The 27,500-nt window shown below is 42.2% G+C and overlaps 1 protein-coding gene across 1 annotated transcript in view; it reads left to right on the forward strand.

The window, feature by feature from the left end:
- Nucleotides 1-27,500, forward strand: part of LOC138351750 (putative golgin subfamily A member 6-like protein 19) — a 417,660-nt gene that overhangs the window by 368,073 nt on the left and 22,087 nt on the right. The window contains exon 5 of the mRNA XM_069303778.1: nucleotides 15,535-15,725. Within this exon, the coding sequence (XP_069159879.1) occupies nucleotides 15,535-15,725 (191 nt within the window). The remainder of the gene's footprint in view (nucleotides 1-15,534; nucleotides 15,726-27,500) is intronic.

Below are 27,500 nucleotides of genomic sequence, written 5' to 3' on the forward strand. Positions count from 1 at the left end.
CTATTGGGCTCTATCATATCTACACTTGAAGCTGTGGATGGAGTCAGCCTCCACCACATCACTTCATAATGCATTCTATTTATCTACTACTCTGACACTGAAAAAATCATTCTAACGTCTCTGTGGCTCCTTTGGGAAAGCAATTTCCACCTGTGTCCCCTAGTGTGTGTTCCACTTTGTATTAAATAGTATGTCTTTATCTACTCTATCAATTCCTCTGAGAATCTTGTATGTTGTAATCATGTCCCCTCTAACTCCTCTGTCTCCCAGTGACGTGAGGTTTAATTCCCGATGTCTCTCCTCGTAGCTCATACCCCTCAGTTTCGGTACTAGTCTGGTGGCCAGCCTTTGAACCTTTTCCAGTTTAGTCCTATGCTTGACTAGATATGGACTCCATGCTGGAGCCGCATACTCCAGGATTGGTCTGACATATGTGGTATACAATGTTTTGAAAGATTCCTTACACAAGTTTCTAAGGGCCGTTCTTATGTTAGCCCTCCTGGCATATGCTGCTGATGTTATCCTCTTGATATGAGCTTCAGGGGACAGGTCTGGCGTGATATCAACCCCCAGATCTTTCTCTCTCTCTCTCTATCACTTGAAGTATTTCATTTTCCAAATGATACCTTGTATCTGGTCTTCTGCTCCCTACACCTATCTTCATAACATTACATTTGCTTGGGTTAAACTCTAACAACCATTTGTTCGACCATTCCTGCAGCTTGTCCAGGTCTTTTTGAAGCCTCAAGCTGTCCTCCTCTGTTTTAATCCTTTTCATTATTTCGGCGGCGTCAGCTAACATTGAGAGGAATGAGTCAATACCCTCTGGGAGATCATTTACGTATATCAGAAACAGGATAGGTCCGAGTACAGAGCCCTGTGGGACTCCACTGAGGATTTCACGGCAATCAGAGGTCTCACCCCTCACTGTAACTCTCTGCTTCCTATTGATTAGGTACTCCCTTATCCACTGGAGAGCCCTACCAGTCACTCCTGCCTGTTTCTGTGAGTTGGTGAGTTGAGGTGTGTGTGTGTGTGTGTATACTCACCTATTTGTGCTTGTGGGGGTTGAGCTTTGGCTGTTTGGTCCCGCCTCTCAACTGTCAATCAACTGGTGTACAGATTCCTGAGCCTACTGGGCTCTATCATATCTACATTTAAAACTGTGTATGGAGTCAGCCTCCACCACATCACTGCCTAATGCATTCCATCTGCTAACTACTCTGACACTGAAAAAGTTCTTTCTAACGTCCCTGTGGCTCATTTGGGTACTCAGTTCCCACCTGTGTCCCCTTGTTCGCGTTCCACCAGTGTTGAATAGTTTATCCTTGTCTACCCTGTCAATTCCCCTGAGGATTTTATAGGTAGTGATCATGTCTCCCCTCACTCTTCTGTCTCCTAGTGTCGTAAGGTGCTTTTCCCGCAGCATTTCCTCGTAACTCATGCCTCTTAGTTCTGGGACTAGTCTAGTGGCATACCTCTGAACTTTTTCCAGCTTTGTCTTGTGCTTGATAAGGTACGGGTCCCATGCTAGGGCCGCATACTCCAGGATTGGTCTTACGTATGTGGCATACAAGATTCTGAATGATTCCTTACACAGGTTCCTTAAGGCTGTTCTGATGTTAGCCAGCCTCGCATATGCCGCAGACGTAATTCTTTTTACGTGGTCTTTCCCTTGAGCTCTGTTTCCCATGTTATATATGTTAGTAATTTTCTTAACTCCTCATAGTTTCCCTTTCGGAATGCCAGTTTTTTGTTTTCAGTACCCCTACTCGAGTTCAATAACCCAATAACAATAATATCTTAACCCAATAACTAACATACAATTGTGTGTGTGTGTGTGTGTGTGTGTGTGTGTGTGTGTGTGTGTGTGTGTGTGTGTGTTGTGTGTGTGTGTGTGTGTGTGTGTGTGTGTGTGTGTGTTTACTAGTTGTGTTTACTAGTTGTGTTTTTGCGGGGGTTGAGCTTTGCTCTTTTCGGCCCGCCTCACAACTGTCAATCAACTGTTTACTAACTACTTTTTTTTTATTTTTTTTCCCACACCACACACACACACCCCAGGAAGCAGCCCGTGACAGCTGACTAACTCCCAGGTACCTATTTACTGCTAGGTAACAGGGGCACTTAGGGTGAAAGAAACTTTGCCCATTTGTTTCTGCCTCGTGCGGGAATCGAACCCGCGCCACAGAATTACGAGTCCTGCGCGCTATCCACCAGGCTACGAGGCCCCTCTGTGTGTGTGTGTGTGTGTGTGTGTGTGTGTGTGTGTGTGTGTGTGTGTGTGTGTGTGTGTGTGATCGACAATAACATTACAGTATCAAGGGTAGTATGACCCTATCTTAATAATACAATCAATGCTGACGCTATATTCTGATAATACAATCAGTACTTGGTTCTCAGTAATACAATCAGTGCCAGGTGTTCAATGTAGCTAATTACCAGACATATGATGGCCTTTAACGCCCGCAATAAATTCGACAGTGCCAGAGATGAAGGGCCACTGACCTTGGCACCACCTCACTTCATACACGATCTCATCTCAAGGTAAAAGTGGGACGGGGTGAGGGAATGTGAGACAGAACGTAGGGAGGTACGGGGGGTGAGGGAAGGAGGGACGGAGGGTGAGGGAAGGAGGGACGGTGGGAGAGGGGAAGGAGGAACAGGAGCTGAGGGAAGAGGAGTGAGTACCGTTCAGGACAGACAAAGTACAAGTTACCATCCTTCAAAACATGACCCATCAACAAGAGCTCAGGCACTCAAGGAGGCACCAGATCACCGTCAAGTGCCACATAACAATAATGGGAGCCCCAAATTAACGGCCACAAGTTAGTTTAAGAACAGGAGAGTCGGACACCAAGTCTATGTATGTATTAACACGATGTACTGAACGGGATGAGAATAGCTAGAGCTTCCTCTTCCCTTTGTGTGTATTTTACCTCAATAAACTTATTTCAATTTCAATTCAATTTACACAATTACTCCTGAATTGCATTCTGCAATCTTTGGCTCGTTACCAAAATTGTAATTTGACATAATTGTATATAAGTAAAGTAATTCCCAGAAAATATTTTAACATTACAGTCGGTACATTATTAGGAAAATATTGTACCAACATTATATACGAATGAATCTTGACTGAAAATAATATACAGGTGAATCTTGAGTTTATAAGTAAGGAAAACTGATCAAACTTAAGTCAAAACAGTTTTGATCCTTTTAAGTATCACGTTCTCTCAAATTTCCTCCAACGTAAACAATCCAACGTTCTAACATATCCAGAAACGTATCAACCCAAGCCACCTACCTAACCTATTTAAACAATGTATAGAAAAAGTTGAGTTTTGCGAATCGTAACTTTTCATAGTATGTCGTATTTGGTCCGTTTGTTGCCATAACGATGTATTATCTTAAATGACAGGTTGCAGACACCGGCTAATGAACCTGACCAAAGGGAAGAGAACGATAAGGTGGAAAGCGCCAAGCCATCACGACTATATAACACTGGAAAGGGAGTCAGGATAAGGATTTGGGATGGGACGGGGAGAAAAGGAATGGTGCCCAACCACTTATGGACGGTCGGGGATTGAACGCCGACCTGCATGAAGCGAGACCGTCGCTCTACCGTCCTGCCCAAGTGGTTGGGATGAACCTGACCCAACACAATGGTCGTCTTGGCTGTAGCCGAAGAAATAAGAGTTGTTCAATGTTTCCAGACAACAAGATTCCCAAACACTCGGAACTGAAGCGTTGTGAATAATATATGGTTAGATCATTGTATATAATGTATAGTGATCACTGTATGGTTAGATCATTGTATATAATGTATAGTGAGCACTGTATGGTTAGATCATTGTATATAATGTATAGTGAGCACTGTATGGTTAGATCATTGTATATAATGTACAGTGAGCACTGTATGGTTAGATCATTGTATATAATGTATAGTGAGCACTGTATGGTTAGATCATTGTATATAATGTATAGTGAGCACTGTATGGTTAGATCATTGTATATAATGTATAGTGAGCACTGTATGGTTAGATCATTGTATATAATGTATAGTGAGCACTGTATGGTTAGATCATTGTATATAATGTATAGTGAGCACTGTATGGTTAGATCATTGTATATAATATATAGTGAACACTGTATGGTCAGATCATTGTATATAATATAGTGAATACTGTATGGTTAGATCATTGTATATAATATACTGTATAGTGAAGACTGTATGGTTAGATCATTGTATATAATATATAGTGAACACTGTATGGTTAGATCATTGTATATAATATATAGGGAACACTGTATGGTTAGATCATTGTATATAATGCATAGTGAATACTATATCTTGAGGTTATCTTAAGATGATTTCGGGGTTTAGTGTCCCCACGGCCCGGTCCTCGACCAGGCCTCCACCCCTAGGAAATAGCCAATAGCAGCTGTCTAACTCCCAGGTATATATTTACTGCTAGGAAAAAGGGGCATAAGGGTAAAAGAAACAGTTTGCCCATTTGTCTCCGCCTCCACCGAGGATCGAACCCGGAACCTCCGGGCTACGAATCCGAAGCGCTGTCCACCGAGCTGTCAGGCGCCCATTAATGGTTAGATCATTGTATATAATGCAAAGTGAACACTGTATGGGTAGATCATTGTATATAATGTATAGTGAACACTGTGTTGGTAGATCACTGTATATAATGTATAGTGAACACTGTATGGTTAGATCATTGTATATAATGTATAGTGAACACTGTGTGGCTAGATCATTGTATAAATTGTATAGTGAACACTGTATGGTTAGATCGTTGTATATAATGTATAGTGAACACTGTATGGTTAGATCATTGTATATAATGTATAGTGAATACTGTATGGTTAGATCATTGTATATAATGCATAGTGAATACTGCAAGGGTAGACTGTTGCCAATAATGAAAGGATAGCCACATACAACACTATGAACGTAACTGCATACCTCATGTCAAGTGTGACAGAACCGGTCATTGTACACCCTGGTCATTGTACACCCTGGTCATAGCCCACACTGGTCACAGTACACCCTAGTCATTGTACACCCTGGTCACAGTACACCCTAGTCATTGTACACCCTAGTCATTGTACACCCTAGTCACAGTACACCCTAGTCATTGTACACCCTAGTCATTGTATACCCTAGTCAAATGGGCCATCTGCCGGGACTGTTGCATCAAGCAAGAGGGAGACCAGAAGTAAAGCCCAATACTTACCATACAAAAGTGGGGTTGAGATATCCAGTTTAAATACAGTTTCTCTCCATCCACTTCCCTGGTGCTCTGCCGACTGCATCCCTCACAGCGAGAGGCAAACAGAATAAGTCACACGTGAGAGCTCTCTTGGATCAGAGGGAAGAGAGCACTTCGTGCAAGTTATTGAACAATCTGAAAGGCTTTGTAACAAATTGACACGTGTAATCTGACTATGGTGAAACCTGTAACATGCACGATATGTATAGAGAGAGAGAAGTCAGTGATGATTTCACTGGAGAAGCATCATGACTGAAGCAGCCCAGGAACTCAAAGCAGAAGGTGTGTGTAGTTCAGTAGGAAAGTATTTTTCACTGGCATGAAAGACAACATTGATTCTGTATTTGGAGGTGACAGGGGCCTGGCAGCTGAGTGGACAGCGCTTCGGATTCGAAGTCCTGAGTTTCCGGGTTCGATCTCCAGGGGAGGCAGAAACAGATGGGCAGAGTTTAGTTCACCCTGATGCCCTTGTTACCTAGCAGTAAAAGGTACCTGGGAGTAAGACAGCTGCTACAGGCTGCTTCCAGGGGTTATGTAACAAAAAGGAGGCCTGGTTGAGGACCGGGCCGCAGGGACATTAAGCCCCGAAATCATTTCAAGATAACCTGACATTTAATATTTAAAACACTTGATTATCAGCGTCATTGTGAGAGAAGCCATTAAGACTCGTAGCCGCACCTGTCTGTAGGCTCACCAGAGATGAGCCTACTCAGAAAATAATATACCTGCCGTCTTAATGTTAACACAGCCAACCATGAATACTCAGATCCACCTTGGCAAAGATTGCACAGTGGTTGCAACCATTGTACAACTAAAAGGGGGCAAATATCTTATGCACATCTGAGCAGTTCTCAACCACGGTCACCAAAATGTGGCTGCCATTAGCACCATGACTTCTCTTACTTCCCGCTAACGTAAGACACCAACCGCTCGCAGCCTTACACCAGTGCTTTACTGACGCTTCTAGAGCGCTCTAGAGGTATAAACCGATCATACAACAAATATTTACCCAATGATGCTCTCGGCATAATTCTACTGCTCTGAAAATATGAGCCTCTCTTGGAATATAAATTAAACAAATTATTGAATAATGAGGCATCCCCATTCCGAAATAATGAGGCTTCCCTTTCCAGAATAATGAGGCTCCTCTTCCGTAAAAAGAGAGAGAATGGAAGAAATTATAAAATGAGAGAATGTGTTAGGCCAGAAAAAAAATCCAATTTCGTTTTTTTTCCTGCCTACATCCACACTTTTTTTTTTCTTTTAATTTTTATGTTCTCTTCCCTTTTGTTTCCTCTCCTTTTTTTAAGGTTAAGAGCTCGTTCGCTTGTGGTGCGACGGATTTGTTTTCCTCCTGAAAACTGACGTGGGTGTTCGGTTTACCATCCCCCCTTTATTGTACAGGGAAATATTGCGTTACAGAGAAACACATCAAAGGCTAGATATTGGACTGTTCCACACACTTGCACCTCCCCCCCCCCCCCCCCCACTCTCCCTCGCTACGAGGCATAAGCGGGCTACTAGCCGGATGGGCTACTAGCCGGGCGAGCCGACTAGTGGATTGGTGGCTGAACGAGCGAGGGGGACCAGCAACCAGACCAGGTTACGGGGGAGTTGAAGCCGGTTGGGCTACAGGCAGCCGGTCCTCATCACAAAAGCCAAATGCTCGTTAATCCAGCCACCAAACTCCCTGTTTGTGAATGAAAAATGTTTATATATACTTCAACTTATGACCTTTGGACATTTCTCAAAAAAGTGCTTCGCTAGCAACCTCTGTTCGAACCAGCCCGTCCTCTAAACACAGACCCAAAGTTCATTCCATGCTCCCAACAAACCCCCTGTTTATGTATGAAAAACGGTTTACACACGACTCACAACTGATGACGTCCGAACACTTCAGGAACAAGTGCTTGGCTCACGTCATCTGTTTGAACCACAGTTCTATAAATGCTTCACCCACGTACTTCAAACACAAATAATCGCCGACAGAACCTAAACACTTAACCTAAAATACGCCTAACTTTACACAGAAGTTTTATGTATAATAATATTATTTAATATATGAGAACAGACCAATTTTTAATATACTGTATGTTAAAATTGCTGAATGCGTCTGAGGAGGACGGCCGCTGCTTTAAACAGCCTAGTGGGAGGTTCAACACACCAGTTGAGAGGCGGGACCAAAGAGCCAAAGTTCAACCCCCGCAAGCACAACTAGCTGAGAACGAGTTGCCCACTGATAGTAATAGGTCTATTGTTCACCCAAAATGAGGCGGACATGAAATATTTTATGTGGTGCCACATACAATGATATGTGGAACCACATACAACGATATGTGGTACCATTGACCCACAAGCGAGTACCACGTTCTAATCGTTAAATACACTGCTGAGTAGAGTGAGAGCCTCATATCCAGCAACGGGTTCTGAAGGGTACAACACTACAGGAGACTACGAGACTACAACACCGGGAGACTGCAGGAGGCTACGAGACTACAACACCGGGAGACTGCAGGAGGCTACGAGACTACAACACCGGGAGACTGCAGGAGGCTACGAGACTTCATGACGGGAGACTACAGGAGGCTATGAAGCTTCAACAGGGATGAGACTACAGAGATGAGATTACCTGCATCATATTCCAGTGGAAAAGGCATTGTGGTAAACAAACATCAATACTGATATAATGATGAAAACTGATAGAAAAAAATATCGACTCGTGAAAGACGACTTAGTTTACTGTTGTAAACTTAATCAAAAACAGTGTATTTACCAATAGGTTATTTAAGAGCTTTGAGGTCATACATTTTTCATAAGCCAGAGCCTCCACTTCCCTTCAAATGGAGCTACTTCCCCTGATCTCCCTGGGAGGGGGGGGGGGAGGGGGTGACAGAGCAGCCAGTGGTTCTGGGCACTAACAGTGAGCCTGTGTGTTCCCAGCAGCCCTCAGCGCAAGCAGTCTGGTTTAATAATCAGGTTGGGGGACAGCGCTAAGGAACTATTAATTTAGCTGTGAACGGGTTCACTAGGCTTTTCTGCCGTATTCCAGTATGGAGGAAATCAGTGTCGAATGTTATGCAAGTCGTGCACGGTATTATGCTTTCTGAGGTCTTGCTTCACGTAAACTATACATGCTAAAAGTAATTTGGTGTTTTGGTTGACAGGGGTCAACCTCTGGGAGTCGACACTGTGAAGGTGTCGACTCCCAGGCAGGAGACGTCCAGAGAGTACGGAAGGGGTCCATCTTCAGTGTATTATACGCGGAAGCGGTCTAGTGAACCACACTGGACCCCGTTACAGGACACCGATGCTTCAGCGACGCAGCATAAACAATTAAACATGATCCCTGTAGTGAGACCTGCACGAACGACTCAATTATTCACGTCCAGTTCTGGCCACCGGGTTAAGGTACACGGTGTCGTGGCCACAGAGTTAACGTTGTTACAATTTTCTGTAACACTTTTCCTACCACCCACACACACACAACAGTCTACACCCACACAAACAGCTTCACTGTGGGAGTTCCACAGACCTGCACCATCTGAGGCCACCAGAGAGGGCGCCTCCCAGGCCCACCTGCTGATAAATGACTCGGGTGAACTTGTGACACTGCTGAGAGGAGCCTGGAGTTAAGTTGCTGAGAAGCTCATAAATAAACTTTCACGGGGACTTTTCACCGGCGTTGAGAACCAGGCGCTCGGGATTTCATACGAGCAAGAGAAAGGAATATAAAAAGGCCGCATCCCGGCGCACAGAGAACGTCATAAAAGCGTTGCTTCAACGTCGCGTTCTCTGTTTACCGGGATAAAAATATAATAGTGACATATAGATTAAAACACTCCTAAACTGGTCTCGATGATAATGATCTCAGGGAAGAGACCTAGATGCTCAACTCTCCCTTAGATAGGATTGGATTCCAATACATGCCATCCTGTTTGTAAGTTGGAAACTCTCATATTATATATATTATAATATATTATATTATATATATATATATATATATATATATATATATATATATATATATATATATATATATATATATATATATATATATATATATATATATGAGAGGACATCCTTCCTTTCTGGGTTTTAAATCAGATGCTTAAGAGACAGCTTCTGAACTAGGGCGGCACTGTAGGTTTCACTGTTGCTGTGGAACCGTAGCTATGGTACCGTAGCTGTGAGACTTTAGCAGTCACACTTGTGGGACATTGTTGTAACTTAGGCACTGTTGCTGTAACACCGTAGCTGTAGAAAATTAGTTATCGTTGTAGCTATGTTAGTATAGTTGAGGCACTGTAAGTGTGAGGCACTGCAGGTGTGGGGCACTGCAGGTGTGGGGCACTGCAGGTATGGGGCACTGTAGATGCGAGTCAACGCAGCTGTGTAAATGAGCACCACCTGTCATATCTCTCTCCCCATTGCCAGTTTCTATCTCTGTCTCCTTGTTCCATCTTCATTCTTGCTCATGGCAATGTGACCTTTCATTCCTAATCTGTGATGTTATAGTGGCCAGAATACGCCTGGGATATAGACGTATCTGGCAGCTTTCTCAAAATCTAAATGTCGAGTACAAAATGTGTCAACTTTGTGAAAGAGAAAACATGCACTCTCTTGAACATTATATTGCACAATGTCCCATATTGATTGACTTTCTCCCTCCTGGGCTAAGGTATGCTGAACAGTGCAATTACTATATGAGTACTGGAACACATGATGATATATTGGACTTGTACCCAAGATTAACCATGTAATGTATCAAATACAATGTATGTATGTGATGTAACTATATAACCTAAGCTTGTAAAAGCACCTTAATCGTCTTCAGTGATTAAGTGCTTAATTAATTGCACACTAGTTTCTCTATAAGCTATCTCACCCTGTCAGAGTAAAAGAGACAAATGTATGTGAATGCATGTGTGTGTATATATGTATGTATATATGTATATGTACGTATATGTTTGTGTACTCACCTATTTGTGCTTGTGGGGGTTGAGCTTTGGCTCTTTGGTCCCGCCTCTCAACTGTCAATCAACTGGTGTACAGGTTCCTGAGCCTACTGGGCTCTATCATATCTACATTTAAAACTGTGTATGGAGTCGGCCTCCACCACATCACTGCCTAATGCATTTCATCTGTTAACTACTCTGACACTGAAAAAGTTCCTTCATACGTCCCTGTGGCTCATGTGGGTACTCAGTTTCCACCTGTGTCCCCTTGTTCGCGTCCCGCCAGTGTTGAATAGTTTATCCTTATTTTCCCGGTCGATTCCCCTGAGGATTTTGTAGGTTGTGATCATGTCCCCCCTTAGTCCTCTGTCTTCCAGTGTCGTAAGGTGCATTTCCCGCAGCCTTTCCTCATAACTCAGCCTCTTAGTTCTGGGACTTGTCTAGTAGCATACCTTTGGACTTTTTCCAGCTTCGTCTTGTGCTTGACAAGGTACGGGCTCCATGCTGGGGACGCATACTCCAGGATTGGTCTTACATATGTGGTGTACAAAATTCTGAATGATTCCTTACACAGGTTCCTGAACGCTGTTCTGATGTTCTGTGTGTGTATATGTATGTGTATGAAGTATTTATGGAATCTGATCAGAATTACATTTCACCTTTGTAAATGCATATTAATGAGACTATGTAAAAGACACATGGAACACTTTATGTAGGGCATACGTAAATCTGTGCATCTATGTATTTACGTATGTAAGGTAGCTTAGCATTTTAAAAGCACCGAATCACCTTCTGTGGTTGATTCTTCAATAAACCCCTGAACTATGTGTTTAACATATCTCTAACCCTGTCCATGGAGGACAGAAGAAAATGTATATATGTTGGTTAGCATTGTAAATGTGTGGCCACGCCTGTGGTAGAAAATAATAATAATAATAAAAAATCCTAATCTATATCCTTTCATTTATCTTAATTTTTGTTTCGTCTCACCATCCACCCTTCCATCCTTGCCTTCCTATTATTCTCCCTTCCCTCATTTTATAATTATCATCTTTATACACACGTTTCCCCTTTATTTTCCTTCTCTTGTCACTCCTCCGTGACTCCGAATGGGTGACTCTTGACACCCATTTTCTCGTCCTTTCACAATCTTTTTATATTTTGTATTCCCTCTTCTCATTCACTTCTCTCCCACCCGCCCATCCTGTTATCCAGACTCACCTTAGTCTCCCCCCATTCAATACCAGACACATACCAAGGGAATATATGTTTCCCATTTTTCATGCCTTGTCAGGCTAGTCTTATGACACTGCGAGGGAGGGAGGGAGAGGGAGAGGGAGGAGAGAGAGAGAGGGAGGGAGAGGAAGAGAGGGAGAGGGAGAGAGGGAGAGAGGGAGAGGGGAGAGAGAGAGAGGAAAGGCGGGAGGAGGGAGAGTAATGCATAATTTTTGACGGCTTGTTCTCCTCTCCTTCACTATACGAGGACACGTCTCCTATATTTTCCCTGTGAATCAAATTTATTTTTCAGAAAGGGTGGAAGCCTTAAACATTAAAATATATTCATAGACTCCAAAAAAGCAGGAACCCTACACATAAGCTGTATGCTGCTAGTCAAGTTTAGATTAAGGGTTCATTTAGATTCAGAAAAGTTTACTTAAAGTAGCTTTTATGAATTTAAATTAAAAAATTCCTTGGAAGATATTGGTTTAAAAATAGGTGGTGTGTGGATTTAAGGAACGTACTATCGGGTAATATATTAGACATAGGATCGTTGAATTGTTTCCAGCGTATATGTTGTTAGACATATACGCGAACGAGTTTGGGTAATTTATATAAAATAGACTTTTTGCAATATTTTGATGATTTCACACCCTCGATCCAGAGTGGGGTCGTGTTGGACGACCTTTTTATATACACTCAAGATAACCCAATTACAACTACGCACTAACAATCCGCAGAACAAATGTATAACTTACCCTCGTTTCTTGCTCCTAAACTGAGGTAAACAGGTCTCTTTAACCTAGTTAGACTCATCACGTTAACTCCAGTTGTGTCCCAGACGACGACAAAAATCCTCTGCAAGGCTAAAAAAAAATGTATAGATAAAGCCTTACAGGCGAAGTGTTATATACAACTAAAGTCTGGTTCTCTACACCAGGGCCAAACCTGAACATGACAGAGTTCAAAGTTGACCAGACCACACACACTAGAAAGTGAAGGGACGACGATGTTTCGGTCCGTCCTGGACCATTCTCAAGTCGATTCTTGAGAATGGTTCAGGACGGACCGAAACGTCGTCGTCCCTTCACATTGTAGTGTGTGGTCTGGTCAACATACTTCAGCCACGTTATTGCGACTCATCGCCTACACAGACTTCAAAGGTTAACTAAGCCAAGATGCAGTGTCCCTAAAGCGACCAACCAGCGCTCTACCTCCAGGTATGCTGCCGTCAAGGGTTGTTCAGGTCTGCCACCTGCATGTGTGGGTTGTTCAGGTCTGCCACCTGCATGTGTGGGTTGTTCAGGTCTGCCATCTGCATGTGTGGGGTTGTAGGTCTGCCACCTGCATGTGTGAGGTTGTTTAGGTCTGTCACTTGCATGTGTGGGGTTGTTAGGTCTGCCACCTGCATGTGTGGGGTTGTTCAGGTCTGCCACCTGCATGTGTGGGTTGTTTAGGTCTGCCCTGCATGTGTGGGTTGTTTAGGTCTGCCACCTGCATGTGTGGGTTGTTCAGGTCTCTGCCACCTGCATGTGTGGGTTGTTTAGGTTGCCACCTGCATGTGTGGGGTTTTCAGGTCTGCCACCTGCATGTGTGGGGTTGTTCAGGTCTGCCACCTGCATGTGTGGGGTTGTTTAGGTCTGCCACCTGCATGTGTGGGGTTGTTCAGGTCTGCCACCTGCATGTGTGGGGTTGTTTAGGTCTGCCACCTGCATGTGTGGGTTGTTTAGGTCTGCCACCTGCATGTGTGGGTTGTTTAGGTCTGCCACCTGCATGTGTGGGGTTGTTTAGGTCTGCCACCTGCATGTGTGGGTTGTTTAGGTCTGCCACCTGCATGTGTGGGGATGTATAGGTCTTCCACCTGCATGTGTGGGGATGTATAGGTCTGCCACCTGCATGTGTGGCCAGGATAAAACATCCATGAGTGTGACAAATTAGTAGAATTAAGTTGGTCCTCAGTTACCCAACAACTTGTACTGGTCCTTACAGCCTGATAAATCTTGCAGGTCGGTGTTCGATCCCCGACGGTCCAAGTGGTTGGGCACCGTTCCGCCCTTCCGTCCTCTCCCAGATCCTTGTCTCCTTATGCCTTCCAAGTGCTACACAGCCGTAATGGCTTAGCGTTTTACTCTGATAATTACCTTTTCGCCTTTGCCGTTACACGTGATCAATGTTATCATCAGTGATGATCAATGTTATCAGCAGTGATGATCAATGTTATCATCAGTGATGATCAATGTTATCATCAGTGATGATCAATGTAATCATCAGTGATGATCAATGTTATCATCAGTGATGATCAATGTTATCATCAGTGATGATCAATGTTATCAGCATCGATGATCAATGATATCTTCAGTAATGATCAATGTTATTAGCAGTGATGATCAATGTTATCAGCAGTGATGATCAATGTTATTAGCAGTGATGATCAATGTTATCAGCAGTGATGATCAATGTTATCATCACGTTTAGTCGTATTGATACTTCAATACTTTACCCAACTTGCTGGCAAAAAAATACACAATTACTCCTTCATGAATGAAGAATGCTGGACACTTCAGTATGATCCAGAGCTTCATTAAGAGTACCAGTAGTTCATCGTGGCCAATAGCACCGGTGAGTTTGTATTTGTATACAAAACCGGTTACTCGAAAACGCTCTGCGGGTTATTTTTTATGTCGGGAACTATCCAGTACTACGACTCAGGGTAAGTCAGTTATTCTCCTTGTTCCATTGTCCAGCCACTTGGGCTGGACGGTAGGGCGACGGTCTCGAGTCATGCAGGTATACAACTTTGTATAGCACATATGTCAGACCAATCCTGGAGTATGAGCCTCCAGCATGGAGTCCATGTCTAGTCAAGCATAAGACTAAACTGGAAAAGGTTTAAAGGTTTACCACCAGACTAGTACTCGAATTAAGGGTTATGAGCTACGAGGAGAGACTACGGGAATTAAACCTCACGTCACTGGCAGACAGAAGAGTTAGGGGGTTACATGATCACCACATACAAGATTCTCAGAGTAATTGATAGGGTAGATAAAGACAGACTACTTAACACAAGGGGCACACGCACTATGGGAGACAGGTGGAAATTGAGTGCCCAAATGAGTCATAGAGACGTTAGGAAGATTTTTTTCAGTGGTAGAGTAGTAGACAAATGGAATGCATTAGGAAGTGATGTGGTGGAGGCTGACTCCATACACAGCTTCTGGTGTAGACATGATAGAGCCCAGTAGGCTCAGGAACCTGTTCATTAGTTGATTGACAGTTCAGAGGCGGGACCAAAGAGCCAGAGCACGACCCCCGCGAGCACAGCAAGGTAAATACAACTAGGTAAGTACACACACACACAGTATTGGCCAGTACAACAGAGACAAAAGACATTGATCAAGGTAGTATTCAAGAGCGAGGTGATCAAAGAGGACATCCTGGTAAAGAAGACCAAACTGAGGTATGCAAGGAACTACAAAGAGGTATATGTTCAGAGGGACATGACCAGAGACGAGATAGTAAGGGCAGCAGATGCAAAGAAATGGCGCAAGGAGAGGGAAGGGATCCAGGGAACCTCAGCCTCCAACCCAGCAATCCCAGAGGGGAGTGGGGAACCCCAATCCAGCAACCCAGCAACCCCAGGGGGTAATGCAACACTCCAGCCCACCACCCAATAGGGCCTCCCCCCCTATCCCCCAGCACAAACCCTTCCTTGCCCCTGCACAATGCCCATCATGAAACCCAAATCCTCCCCCTCCCCTTACCCTAAGTATCCCCTGCTTTCCCTGCCCCTGGTCTTCTTCCTGCCCCAAGCAGGCCTGAACAAGACCAAAGCCCTCTATCCCCCACTCCACCTCCCCCCAAATCCCTGTCAACTACACCGCAGGAGGGCATGCCCTTTCCCCAAGCAATCCCTGCCCCCTCACCCCCAGGACTTCTTCCTGCCCCAAGCAGGCCTGAGGAAGACCTAAACCCTCCATCCCCCACTCCACCTCCCCCTGAACCCCTGGCAACTACCTCGCAGGAGGATGAGCCTACCTAAGTAGCAATGACCATGGAACAACTTCCTACACTTGTAGGGAGTGTGGGTGAAATTGGATATAAGAAAGTGAGCTTCAAGGTAATGAACTCAAACATTGATGAGATTACTAATAGAGCAAGTGAACTGGCAGAAAGGGCGCAAGAAGAAAACCCTGATATAATAGGACTAACGGAAACAAAATTGTCAGGAGTCATAACAGATGCTGTGTTTCCAAAGGACTACTATATAGTAAGGAAAGAGAGGGGAGGGAAAGGAGGTGAAGCGGCCCTGCTGATAAGGAAGGACTGGAGTTTTGATGAGATGGAAATTCCGGGCTGTGATGGATTCAGAGATTACATAACAGGAACTATAACAATAGGTGGACCTAAGATAATAGTGGCAGTCATTTACAACCCTCCCATAAATGACAGAAGACCTAGACAGGAGTTTGATAGGAACAACATGGCAACCATAAATATAATAGAGAGGGAAGCTTCAGTTGCCTGTAGGAATGGCTCAAGACTCTTAATCATGGGCGATTTCAACCATGGAAAGATAGACTGGGAGAATGGGGACCCACATGGAGGTGCAGATACGTGGAGAGCTAAACTCTTGGAAGTGGCAAGAAGGAATTTTCTGAGCCAGCATGTCAAGGAACCCACAAGAGTGAGAGGCAATGATGAACCAGCTAGACTCGACTCGATATTCACCCTGAATGAGTCAGAAATAAGGGAAGTCAAAGTTGAAGTCCCCATAGGAATGAGTGACCACAGTGTACTGACCTTTGAGTACTTGGTGCAGGTAGGGATAACCTATCAAAGGATGGGATTGGAGGGAAAAACACTGAATTACCGAAGAGGAAAATATAACGAGATGAGGAACTTCCTCAGGGGAATACCATGGGAAACAACTTAGAGACAAGAATGTGCAGGTCATGATGGATTTTGTCACCCAGAAGTGCCAGGAAGCTGCACACACGTTTATCCCCGTCCAAAAGGAGAAAAACGAAAAACAACAGAAAAACCCATGGTTCAACCAGGAATGCAAGGTAGCGAAGCAACTGAGTAAAATAACATGGAGAAACTACAGAAATACCAGAACACCAGAGAGCAGGGAGAGATACCAGAGGGCCAGAAATGAGTATCTCAGGGTGAGGAGGGAAGCAGAGAGACAGTTTGAAAATGACTTCGCGAGTAAAGCCAAGACCCAAACCAAGCTGCTCCACAACCCCAATCAGGAGGAAAACAGCAGTGAAGGAACAAGTGATGAAAGCTGCAAAAAGGGGAGAATAGATACACAGAGAATGACAAGGAGGTGTGTGAAGAACTCAACAGAGATTCCAGAGGTCTTCACAATAGAACAATGAGAAGCCGCTGCACTAAATGAAGAGGCGGCAAACCAAGCAACCTTGGAGGAATTTGACCTCACCAGTGATGAGGTCAAAAAGGTATCTGCTGGAGCTGGATGTGGACGAAGGCTGTTGGGTCTGACAGAATCTCACCATGGATACTAAAGGAGGGGCAGAAGCACTAAGCGTGCCACTCTCTATGGTGTATAAACAGGTCACTGGAAACAGGAGACTTACCAGAAAGTTGGAAGACAGCTGACGTGGTCCCAATATACAAGAAAGGTGACAGGCAAGAGGCACTGAACTACAGGCCAGTTTCCTTAACTTGTATACCATGCAAGGTGATGGATAAGATCGTGAGGAAAATGCTCGTAGAGCATCTGGAGGGAAATAATTTTGTAACGCACCAGCAACATGGGTTCAGGGATGGTAAATCGTGCCTCACAGGTTTAATAGAATTTTATGACCAGGCAACCAAAATTAGGCAGGAAGGGAAGGGTGGGCAAACTGCATTTTCATGGACTGCCAGACGCCTTTGACACAGTACCCCCATAAAAGGCTGTTAAAAAAGTTGGAGCAACAGGTAAAAGAGAAGGTGCTCCCAGTGGATAAGGGAGTACTTAAGCAACAGGAAACAGCGAGCAACGGTGAGGGGAGAGACATCAGAGTAGCGAGATATCACCAGCGAAGTCCCACAGGGCTCAGTACTTGGACCCAACCTTGTTTCTAATATGTGTAAACGATCTTCGGGAGGGTATAGACTCATTCCTCTCAATGTTTGCTGATGATGCAAAAATTATGAGAAGAATCAAGACGGATGAAGATAGACAGAGACTACTGGATGACCTGGATAAACTGCAGGAATAGTCTAGAAAATGGCTACTAAAGTTCAACTCAGGAATGTGTAAAGGTGATGAAATTGGGCGAAGGGAGCAGGAGGCTGAACACAAGGTATCATCTGGGAGGTGAAATCCTGCAAGAGTCAAATAGAGAGAAAGATCTGGGGGTTGATATCACACCGAACCTGTTCCCAGAGACCCACATCAAAAGAATATCATCAGCGGCATATGCTAGATTGGCCAACATAAGAACTGCCTTTAGAAACTTGTGTAAGAAATCTTTCAAAACCCTGTATACCACTTATTTAAGACCTTAAGATTTAAGATTTTTAAGGAGTATGCAGCACCAGCCTGGAGTCCATACCTAGTTAAACACAAGACAAAGCTAGAGAAGATTCAGCGGTATGCCACCAGGCCTTACCGCTGAGTCTTCAGCGGAACTGAGAGGAATGAGCTACGAGGAAATGCAAAAAGGAGCTGAACTTCACAACCCTGGAAAACAGAAGAGTAAGGGGAGACATGATAACCACCTACAAATTCTCAGGGAAATTGAGAGGGTGGACAAAGACAAACTCTTCAGCACGGGTGGGACACGAACAAGGGGACACCAGGTGGAAACTTAGTACCCAGATGAGCCCACAGAGACGTTAGAAAGAGTTTTTTCAGTGTCAAGAGTAGTTAATAAATGAATGCACATAAGAAGTGATGTGGTGGAGGCTGACATCCATACCAGTTTCAAATGTAGATATGATAGAGCCCAGTAGGCTCAGGAATCTGTACAACCAGTTGATTGCCAGTTGAGAGGCGGGACCAAAGAGCCAAAGCTCAACCCCCGCAAGCACAATTAGGTGAGTACACACACACACACACATCTTTGTCTGCAATCTTCCAGAGGGGTACCAGGTGGTAAGAAAAAGAAAGGACACAGACAGGGAGGAGGAGTGGTACTCCTAAAAAAAGCGGAAATGGAAGTATGGAAGTTTGATGAGCTGGAAAATCCGGGTACCAATGAAAAGCACGAACTCCATACATGGAACTCTGACAATGGATGGGGAAGAAGATTGTAATCTTGATACTCTACAATCCCCCACCAAACAGTAGAAGGCCCAGGCAGGAGTATGAGGACAGCAACAGGGCATGTATAGATGAACTGCAGAGGGCAGCAACTATAGCGCATAGAATGAGAGCGAAGCTGCTGGTCATGGGGGACTTAGATAACGGAGAGATCGATTGGGAAACGAGGAATCCCCATGGCGGGGAGGAGACCTGGTGGAGCGAAGCTGGTAGACGTTATTGACAGGGAATTTCCTGACACAGCATGTGAAGGAAGACACTAGGGAAAGAGGAGGGGATACGCCCAGCCTGTTAGACCTCATTTTCACCCAGAATGTAGAAGACATCGAGCAGTTGGAACATGAAATACCACTAGGAGCCAGTGACCATTGTGTCCTAGTCTTTGACTACATGATGGAGCTTAAAATTGTGACCAAAGGACATGAGGTCCGAGAAAGGAGACTTGATTACAGAAGAGGGGACTACAGGAGCATAAGGGACTACCTGGGAGAAGTGCAGTGGAAGGAAGAAATTAGAGGAAAAAACAGTGCAAGATACGATGAACCAGTCATATGGAAATGCAAGGAGGCTGAAAAGAGATTTATTCCAACAGTAAAGAAAAAAAAACAGGAGGGAATATAGTAACCCATGGTTTAATAGACAGTGTTAGGAAGCAAAAGTGAGAAGCAGGAAGGAGTGGAGGAAGTACAGAAGACAAAGGACAGAGGACAACAGGATTTAGATGTAACAGAGCTAGGGACGATTTCATTATATAAGACGAGTGTCGGAAAAAAATTATGAGAATGCTATTGCAATCAAAGCGAAAAAGCAACCTAAATTACTACATAGCCATATAAGAAGGAAGATGTCGGTAAATGACCAAGTGACAAGACTGAGGAAAACAGAAGAGGCATATACAGAAAGCGACAAGGAAATCTGCGAGGTACTGAATGCAAGTTTCCATGGAGTGTTCACAACCGAGCCTGAGTGGCTCCCATTGTTAGAAGCGATTACTCTAGATGACAGACTATCAGATATAGAGGTGACAACAGAAGACGTAATGAAACAGTTGACACCCTGGATGCAACTACAAGCGGTTGGATCAGACAAAGTATCACCGTGGATACTAAAGGAGGCAGGGCAGGCTCTCAGCGTGCCTCTGGCAATGATCTTTAATGAGTCACTTATGTCAGGAGAATTGCCCAGTTGCTGGAAGGAGGCAAATGTCGTACCGATTTTCAAGAAAGGTGATAGGAAGGAGGCACTTAACTACAGACCCGTATCACTGACAAGCATCCCCGGCAAAATGCTTGAAAGAATAATTAGGCTAAGACTTGTTGAGCACCTGGAAAGCATTGGGTTTGTAAACAAGCACCAACATGAGTTCTGGACAGGGAAATCATGCCTAACAAACCTTTTAGAATTCTATGACAAAGTAACAAGGATAAGGCAGGACAAAGAAGGCTGGGCAGACTGCATATTTCTTGACTGCCAAAAGGCCTTTGATACAGTACCACACGTGAGACTGCTATACAAACTTGAGAGGCAGGCAGGAGTAGGCGGAAAGGCACTATCATGGGTGAGGTAACACGAAGGAGCCAAAGGGTAATGGTAAGGGGCGAGAAGTCAGACTGGCGAACAGTAACGAGTGGAGTACCTCAAGGATCGGTGCTGGCCCAATCCTCTTTCTAATGCATGTCATACATGTCAATTTTTGCGGATACCGCAAATTTAATGAGAAGAGCGTTGAGAAATGAGGATTGTAGGATCCTCCAAGAGGACTTAAACAGGTTTGCAGAGATGGTCAGGAAAATGGCTACTGGAGTTCAACACCAGTAAATGTAAAGTTATGGAAATGGGATCAGGTGATAGACGACCAAAGGGATAGTACACAATGAAGGGGGAACTGCCTATCTGTCACGATTCGAGAAAGAGACCTGGGAGTATATGTGACACCTTATCTAACTCCTGAAGCAGCATATAAATAGGATAACGACAGCAGCGTACTCTACACTGGCGAAAATTAGAACTTAATTCGGAAACCTAAGTGAGGAGGCTTTTAGGGCGCTTTATACTGCCTACGTGAGACCAGTCTTATTGTATGCCGCGCCATCATGGAGTCCCCACCTGAAGAAACACATAAGGAAACTGGAGAGGGTTCAGAGGTTTTGCGACGAGGCTTGTCCCAGAGATACGAGGGATGGGATATGAAAAGCGTCTGAGGGAACTGAACCTTACGACACTAGAGAAAAGAAGGGAGAGAGGAGATATGATAGGAACATATAAAATACTCAGGGGAATTGAGAAAGTGGAAATAGATGAAATGTTCACACGTAATAATAACAGAACGAGGGGACATGGGTGGGAAACTGGAAACTCAGATGAGTCACAGAGATGTTAGGAAGTTTTCTTTTAGCGTGAGAGTAGTGGAAAATGGAATGCACTTGGGAACAGGTTGTGGAAGCAAACTCAATTCATACTTTTAAAATTAGGTATGATAGGGAAATAGGACAGGAGTTATTGCAGTAAACAACTGATGGCTGGAAAGGCGGGATCCAAGAGTCAATGCTCGGCGCCGGTGGCTGTGTGGATAGCACGCTGGCACGTGATCCTTGTGGCCCGGGTTCGATTCCTAGCGCCAGCGAAAAAACGATGGGCAGAGTTTCTTTCACCCTGATGACCCTGTTACCTAGCAGTAAAATAGGTACCTGGGAGTTAGTCACCTGTCCACGGGGCTGCCTCCTGTGTGTGTGTGTGTGTGTGTGTGTGTGTGTGTGTGTGTGTGTGTGTGTGTGTGTGTGTGCGTGTGTGTGTGTGTGTGTGTGTGTTTGTGTGTGTGGGGAAAAAAAAAGTAGTAACAGTTGATTGACAGTTGAGAGGCAGGCCGAAAGAGCAGAGCTCAAGCCCTGCAAGCACAACTAGGTGAATACAACTAGGTGAATACACACACACGCACACAGGGAAATAAATAAATAAATAAATATATATATTATATATATATATATATATATATTATATATATATATATATATATATATATATATGTCGTACCTAGTAGCCAGAACTCACTTCTCAGCCTACTATTCAAGGCCCGATTTGCCTAATAAGCCTAGTTTTTCCTGAATTAATATATTTACTATAATTGTTTTCTTATGAAATGGATAAAGCAACCCTTTTCTCTATGTATGAGGTCAAATTTTTTTTTATTGGAGTTAAATTAACGTAGATATATGACCGAACCTAACCAACTCTACCTAACCTAACCTAACCTATATTTATAGGTAAGTTTAGGTTAGGTAGCCAAAAAAAGCTAGGTTAGGTTAGGTTAGGTAGGTTAGGTAGACGAAAAAACATTAATTCATGAAAACTTGGCTTATTAGGCAAATCGGGCCTTGAATAGTAGGCTGAGAAGTGCGTTCTGGCTATTAGGTACGACATATATATATATATATATATATATATATATATATATATATATATATATATATATATATATATATATATATATATATATATATATATATATTATATATATATATATATATATATATATATATATATATATATATATGTCGTACCTAGTAGCCAGAACGCACTTCTCAGCCTACTATGCAAGGCCCGATTTGCCTAATAAGCCAACTTTTCATGAATTAATTGTTTTTCGACTACCCAACCTACCTAACCTAACCTAACCTATCTTTTTCGGCTACCTAACCTAACCTAACCTATAAAGATAGGTTAGGTTAGGTTAGGTAGGGTTGGTTAGGTTCGGTCATATATCTACGTAAATTCTAACTCCAATAAAAAAAATTGACCTCATACATAATGAAATGGGTAGCTTTATCATTTCATAAGAAAAAAAATTTGAGAAAATATATTAATTCAGGAAAACTTGGCTTATTAGGCAAATTGGGCCTTGCATAGTAGCCCAAAAAGTGCAATCTGGCTACTAAGTACGACATATATATATATATACATATGTCGTACCTAGTAGCCAGAACGCACTTCTCTGCCTACTATGCAAGGCCCGATTTGCCTAATATGCCAAAGTTTTCATGAATTAATTGTTTTTCGACTACCTAAACCTACCTAACCTAACCTAACCTAACTTTTTCGGCTACCTAACCTAGCCTAACCTATAAAGATAGGTTAGGTTAGGTTAGGTAGGGTTGGTTAGGTTCGGTCATATATCTACGTTAATTTAACTCCAATAAAAATAAATTGACCTCATACATAATGAAATAGGTTGCTTTATCATTTCATAAGAAAAAAAATTGAGAAAATATATTAATTCATGAAAACTTGGCTTATTAGGCCAAATCGGGCCTTGCATAGTAGGCCGAGAAGTGCGTTCTGGCTACTAGGTACGACATATATATATATATATATATATATAGTATATATATATATATATATATATAAATATATATATATATATATATATATATATATATATATATATATATGTCGTACCTAGTAGCCAGAACGCACTTCTCAGCCTACTATGCAAGGCCCGATTGCCTAATAAGCCAAGTTTTCATGAATTAATATATTTTTCTCAATTTTTTTTCTATGAAATGATAAAGCTACCCATTTCATTATATATGAGGTCAATTTTTTGTTATTGGAGTTAAAATTAACATAGATATATGACCGACACCTAACCAACCCTACCTAACCAAACCTAACCTATCTTTATAGGTTAGGTTAGGTTAGGTAGCCGAAAATGTTAGGTTAGGTTAGGTTTAGGTAGGGTTAGGTAGTCGAAAAAATATTAATTCATGAAAAACTTGGCTTATTAGGCAAATCGGGCCTTGCATAGTAGGCTGAGATATGCGTTCTGGCTACTAGGTACGACATATATATATATATATATATATATATATATATTAATATATATATATTATATATATATATATTATATATATATATATATATATATATATATATATATATATATATATATATATATATATATATATATATACATATATGTCGTACCTAGTAGCCAGAACGCACTTCTCAGCCTTCTATGCAAGGCCCGATTTGTCTAATAAGCCAAGTTTTCCTGAATTAATATATTTTCTCTAATGTTTTTTCTTATGAAATGATAAAACTACCCATTTCATTATGTATGATGTAATTTTTTTTTTATTTGAGTTAAAATTACGTAGATATATGACCGAACCTAACCAACCCTACCTAACCTAACCTAACCTATCTTTATAGGTTAGGTTAGGGTAGGTAGCCAAAAAAGTTAGGTTAGGTTAGGTTAGGTAGGTTAGGTAGTCGAAAAAAACATTAATTCATGAAAACTTGACTTATTAGGCAAATCGGGCCTTGCATAATAGGCTGAGAAGTGAGTTCTGGCTACTAGGTACGACATATATATATATATATATATATATATATATATATATATATATATATATTATATATATATATATATGAGGGGGGTACCACCACTGGTGTAATTATAGGGACCCACAGCCTCAGAGAAGGGAACACAGAGCACTCAGGGAAAAACTTGACATTTAACTCTGAATACGAAAGAGTGTTCACTTCTCCTACCACCCCCTTTTTTTTTTTATTATGATGTACACTTTATTATGCAAGGTTATACAGTTACATATCTGATTTTATACAAAAAATGAACATTAAGAGGACACAAGAAAAAGTTCGCTTCCTAGAGGCTGTAGATTTCCTCGAACTCCTCCGACGCCGGGCAGGAACCGAGGATGCAGCGGGCATTTTCCCCTCTGGATCGCGACACTGAGGCGCTGAAAGAGAAAACTTGCTGCTCTAGGGTCTCTTGTGGTGTCAATGAGCTTGGAACCAAGATCCTTAAGAAACCTTCTTGCACTCTCACCCCATGGGCCTAGGGTCTCAGACCCTATTGGAACGAAATTGTACCTTTGATCTAATTGCCTGTACTTGACTGACTTTTGTTTTTCTCTGTGTGTCGCTGCGGCTCCTGCAGTGCCGGCAGAGAGGGTGATGTTATGTCGGTTGCCAGGGTGGATACGTAAGTATAGTCCCATGCTAACTGCCTGCCACCCTTCCACGGACGCAGTGTGATTCCGTCTGGTCGGCCGGCAAAGCTAACATAGTCCACGGTTCAGTAGGTTGCGGGGCTCTCTCTCCGCTGGACACTGACAGAGGGCAAGGCTTCTTTAATGATTGTCGTTGAACTTCGTCGTGTCTAGTGTGCCAACCACCCGATTTTCCACAGTGCAGGCCATGCAATCCATATTCGTCAGCATCTGCCTCGCCGCAAATACACCTGTGAACAGTGTGGATAGGGGCAGCAAGGCGGAGAGGCGACTGCAAATACGGAGCTCCTGCGGATCAAGACGTGTGCCTGTCGCAGACATAGGGACTGCCAGAAGGAAGTCCCCTGCATGGGGAGCCTGCACAGCTGTGAGGCGTGCACGATCACTGGGGGTTGTTGCTGCCTCCAGCAAAGCTGTGGCTTCTTTGTCTACAATGGGGGCTGTCCCAACTGGATTGTTTCTTGGCTTTCGGCATGGCTGGTCTGAGTGCTGGGTCTGTCATGGCACCCCATTTCGTGTCACATTCCGTGTAGTGGGGGTCCTGTATCCCCGCTACATCACTCAGGGTGTCAGGTAGAAATTTCCTTAACCAGGTCATCTGATGCTGAGGAGGAAGACAGGAAGGCTGGGGACTGCAATTTGGGTGGCGGTGCGGGACACCCAAGCCACCGAGCCTGACAGGAAGAGTGGCTTGTTTCCACTGGCATTCGTTGAGAGAGAGGTTAACAACTTTTTCCAGCATGGTCTTCAGTAGGAGGTCATACTCGTCAAAGCTTTGGGTTGTTGTAAGATGGGGCGCACCTCAGAAAGTAGGTTAGCCTCGGAAGGGATAGGCATTTGGTGAGGAGATAAAAAGCATCGTGGGCATCGATGTCACCTATTCTGTCTTCCATCCTCCTAAGGTCTGCGATTTTCTTGTCGAGGATCTCCTCAATGGCGTTAATATATATATATATTTATATATATATATATATTATATATATAGTATATATATATATATTATATATATATATATATTATATATATATATTATATATATATAATATATACTATATGTCGTACCTAATAGCCAGAACGCACTTCTCAGCCAACTATTCAAGGCCCGATTTGCCTAATAAGCCAAGTTTTCATGAATTAATGTTTTTTCGTCTACCTAACCTACCTAACCTAACCTAACCTAGCTTTTTTTGGCTACCTAACCTAACCTTACCTATAAATATAGGTTAGGTTAGGTTAGGTTGGGTTGGTTAGGTTCGGTCATATATCTACGTTAATTTTAACTCCAATAAAAAAGTTGACCTCATACATAGAGAAAAGGGTTGCTTTAATCATTTCATAAGAAAAAAATTATAGTAAATATATTAATTCAGGAAAACTTGGCTTATTAGGCAAATCGGACCTTGAATAGTAGGCTGAGAAAGTGAGTTCTGGCTACTAGGTACGACATATATATATATATATATATATATATATATATATATATATATATATATATGTCGTACCTAATAGCCAGAACGCACGTCTCAGCCTACTATTCAAGGCCCGATTTGCCTAATAAGCCAAGTTTTTCATGAATTAATGTTTTTTCGTCTACCTAACCTACCTAACCTAACCTAACCTAGCTTTTTTTGGCTACCTAACCTAACCTTACCTATAAATATAGGTTAGGTTAGGTTAGGTAGGGTTGGTTAGGTTCGGTCATATATCTTCGTTTATTTTAACTCCAATAAAAAAAAATTGACCTCATACATAGAGAAAAGGGTTGCTTTATCATTTCATAAGAAAAAAATTATAGTAAATATATTAATTCAGGAAAACTTGGCTTATTAGGCAAATCGGGCCTTGAATAGTAGGCTGAGAAGTGAGTTCTGGCTACTAGGTACGACATATATATATATATATATATATATATATATGTCATATATATATATATATATATATATATATATATATATATATATATATATATATATATATATATGTCATATATATATATATATATATATATATATATATATATATATATATATATATATATATATATATATATATATATATATATATGTCGTACCTAATAGCCAGAACGCACTTCTCAGCCTACTATTCAAGGCCCGATTTGCCTAATAAGCCAAGTTTTCATGAATTAATCTTTTTTCGTCTACCTAACCTACCTAACCTAACCTAACCTAGCTTTTTTTGGCTACCTAACCTAACCTTACCTATAAATATAGGTTAGGTTAGGTTAGGAAGGGTTGGTTAGGTTCGGTCATATATCTACGTTAATTTTAACTCCAATAAAAAAAAAATTGACCTCATACATAGAGAAAAGGGTTGCTTTATCATTTCATAAGAAAAAAAATTATAGTAAATATATTAATTCAGGAAAACTTGGCTTATTAGGCAAATCGGGCCTTGAATAGTAGGCTGAGAAGTGAGTTCTGGCTACTAGGTACGACATATATATATATATATTTATATATATATATATATATATATATATATATATATATATATATATATATATATATATATATATATATATATATATATATATATATATATATATATATATATAACACAACATGTGTTTGTTTTATTGAAAATGACCGAAATGTTAGAATAATGGTTCTAACACAAATCTCTCCACTTATATTTTTCACTTAGGAAGAAAGTTGTAAATTTAACTCTCCAAAGAAAATCTTAGGATCCACAGAGGCAGAGCAGAGCTATG

The sequence above is a fragment of the Procambarus clarkii genome, chromosome 50 (genome assembly GCF_040958095.1).
Source record: "Procambarus clarkii isolate CNS0578487 chromosome 50, FALCON_Pclarkii_2.0, whole genome shotgun sequence".
Lineage (NCBI taxonomy): Eukaryota > Metazoa > Arthropoda > Malacostraca > Decapoda > Cambaridae > Procambarus > Procambarus clarkii.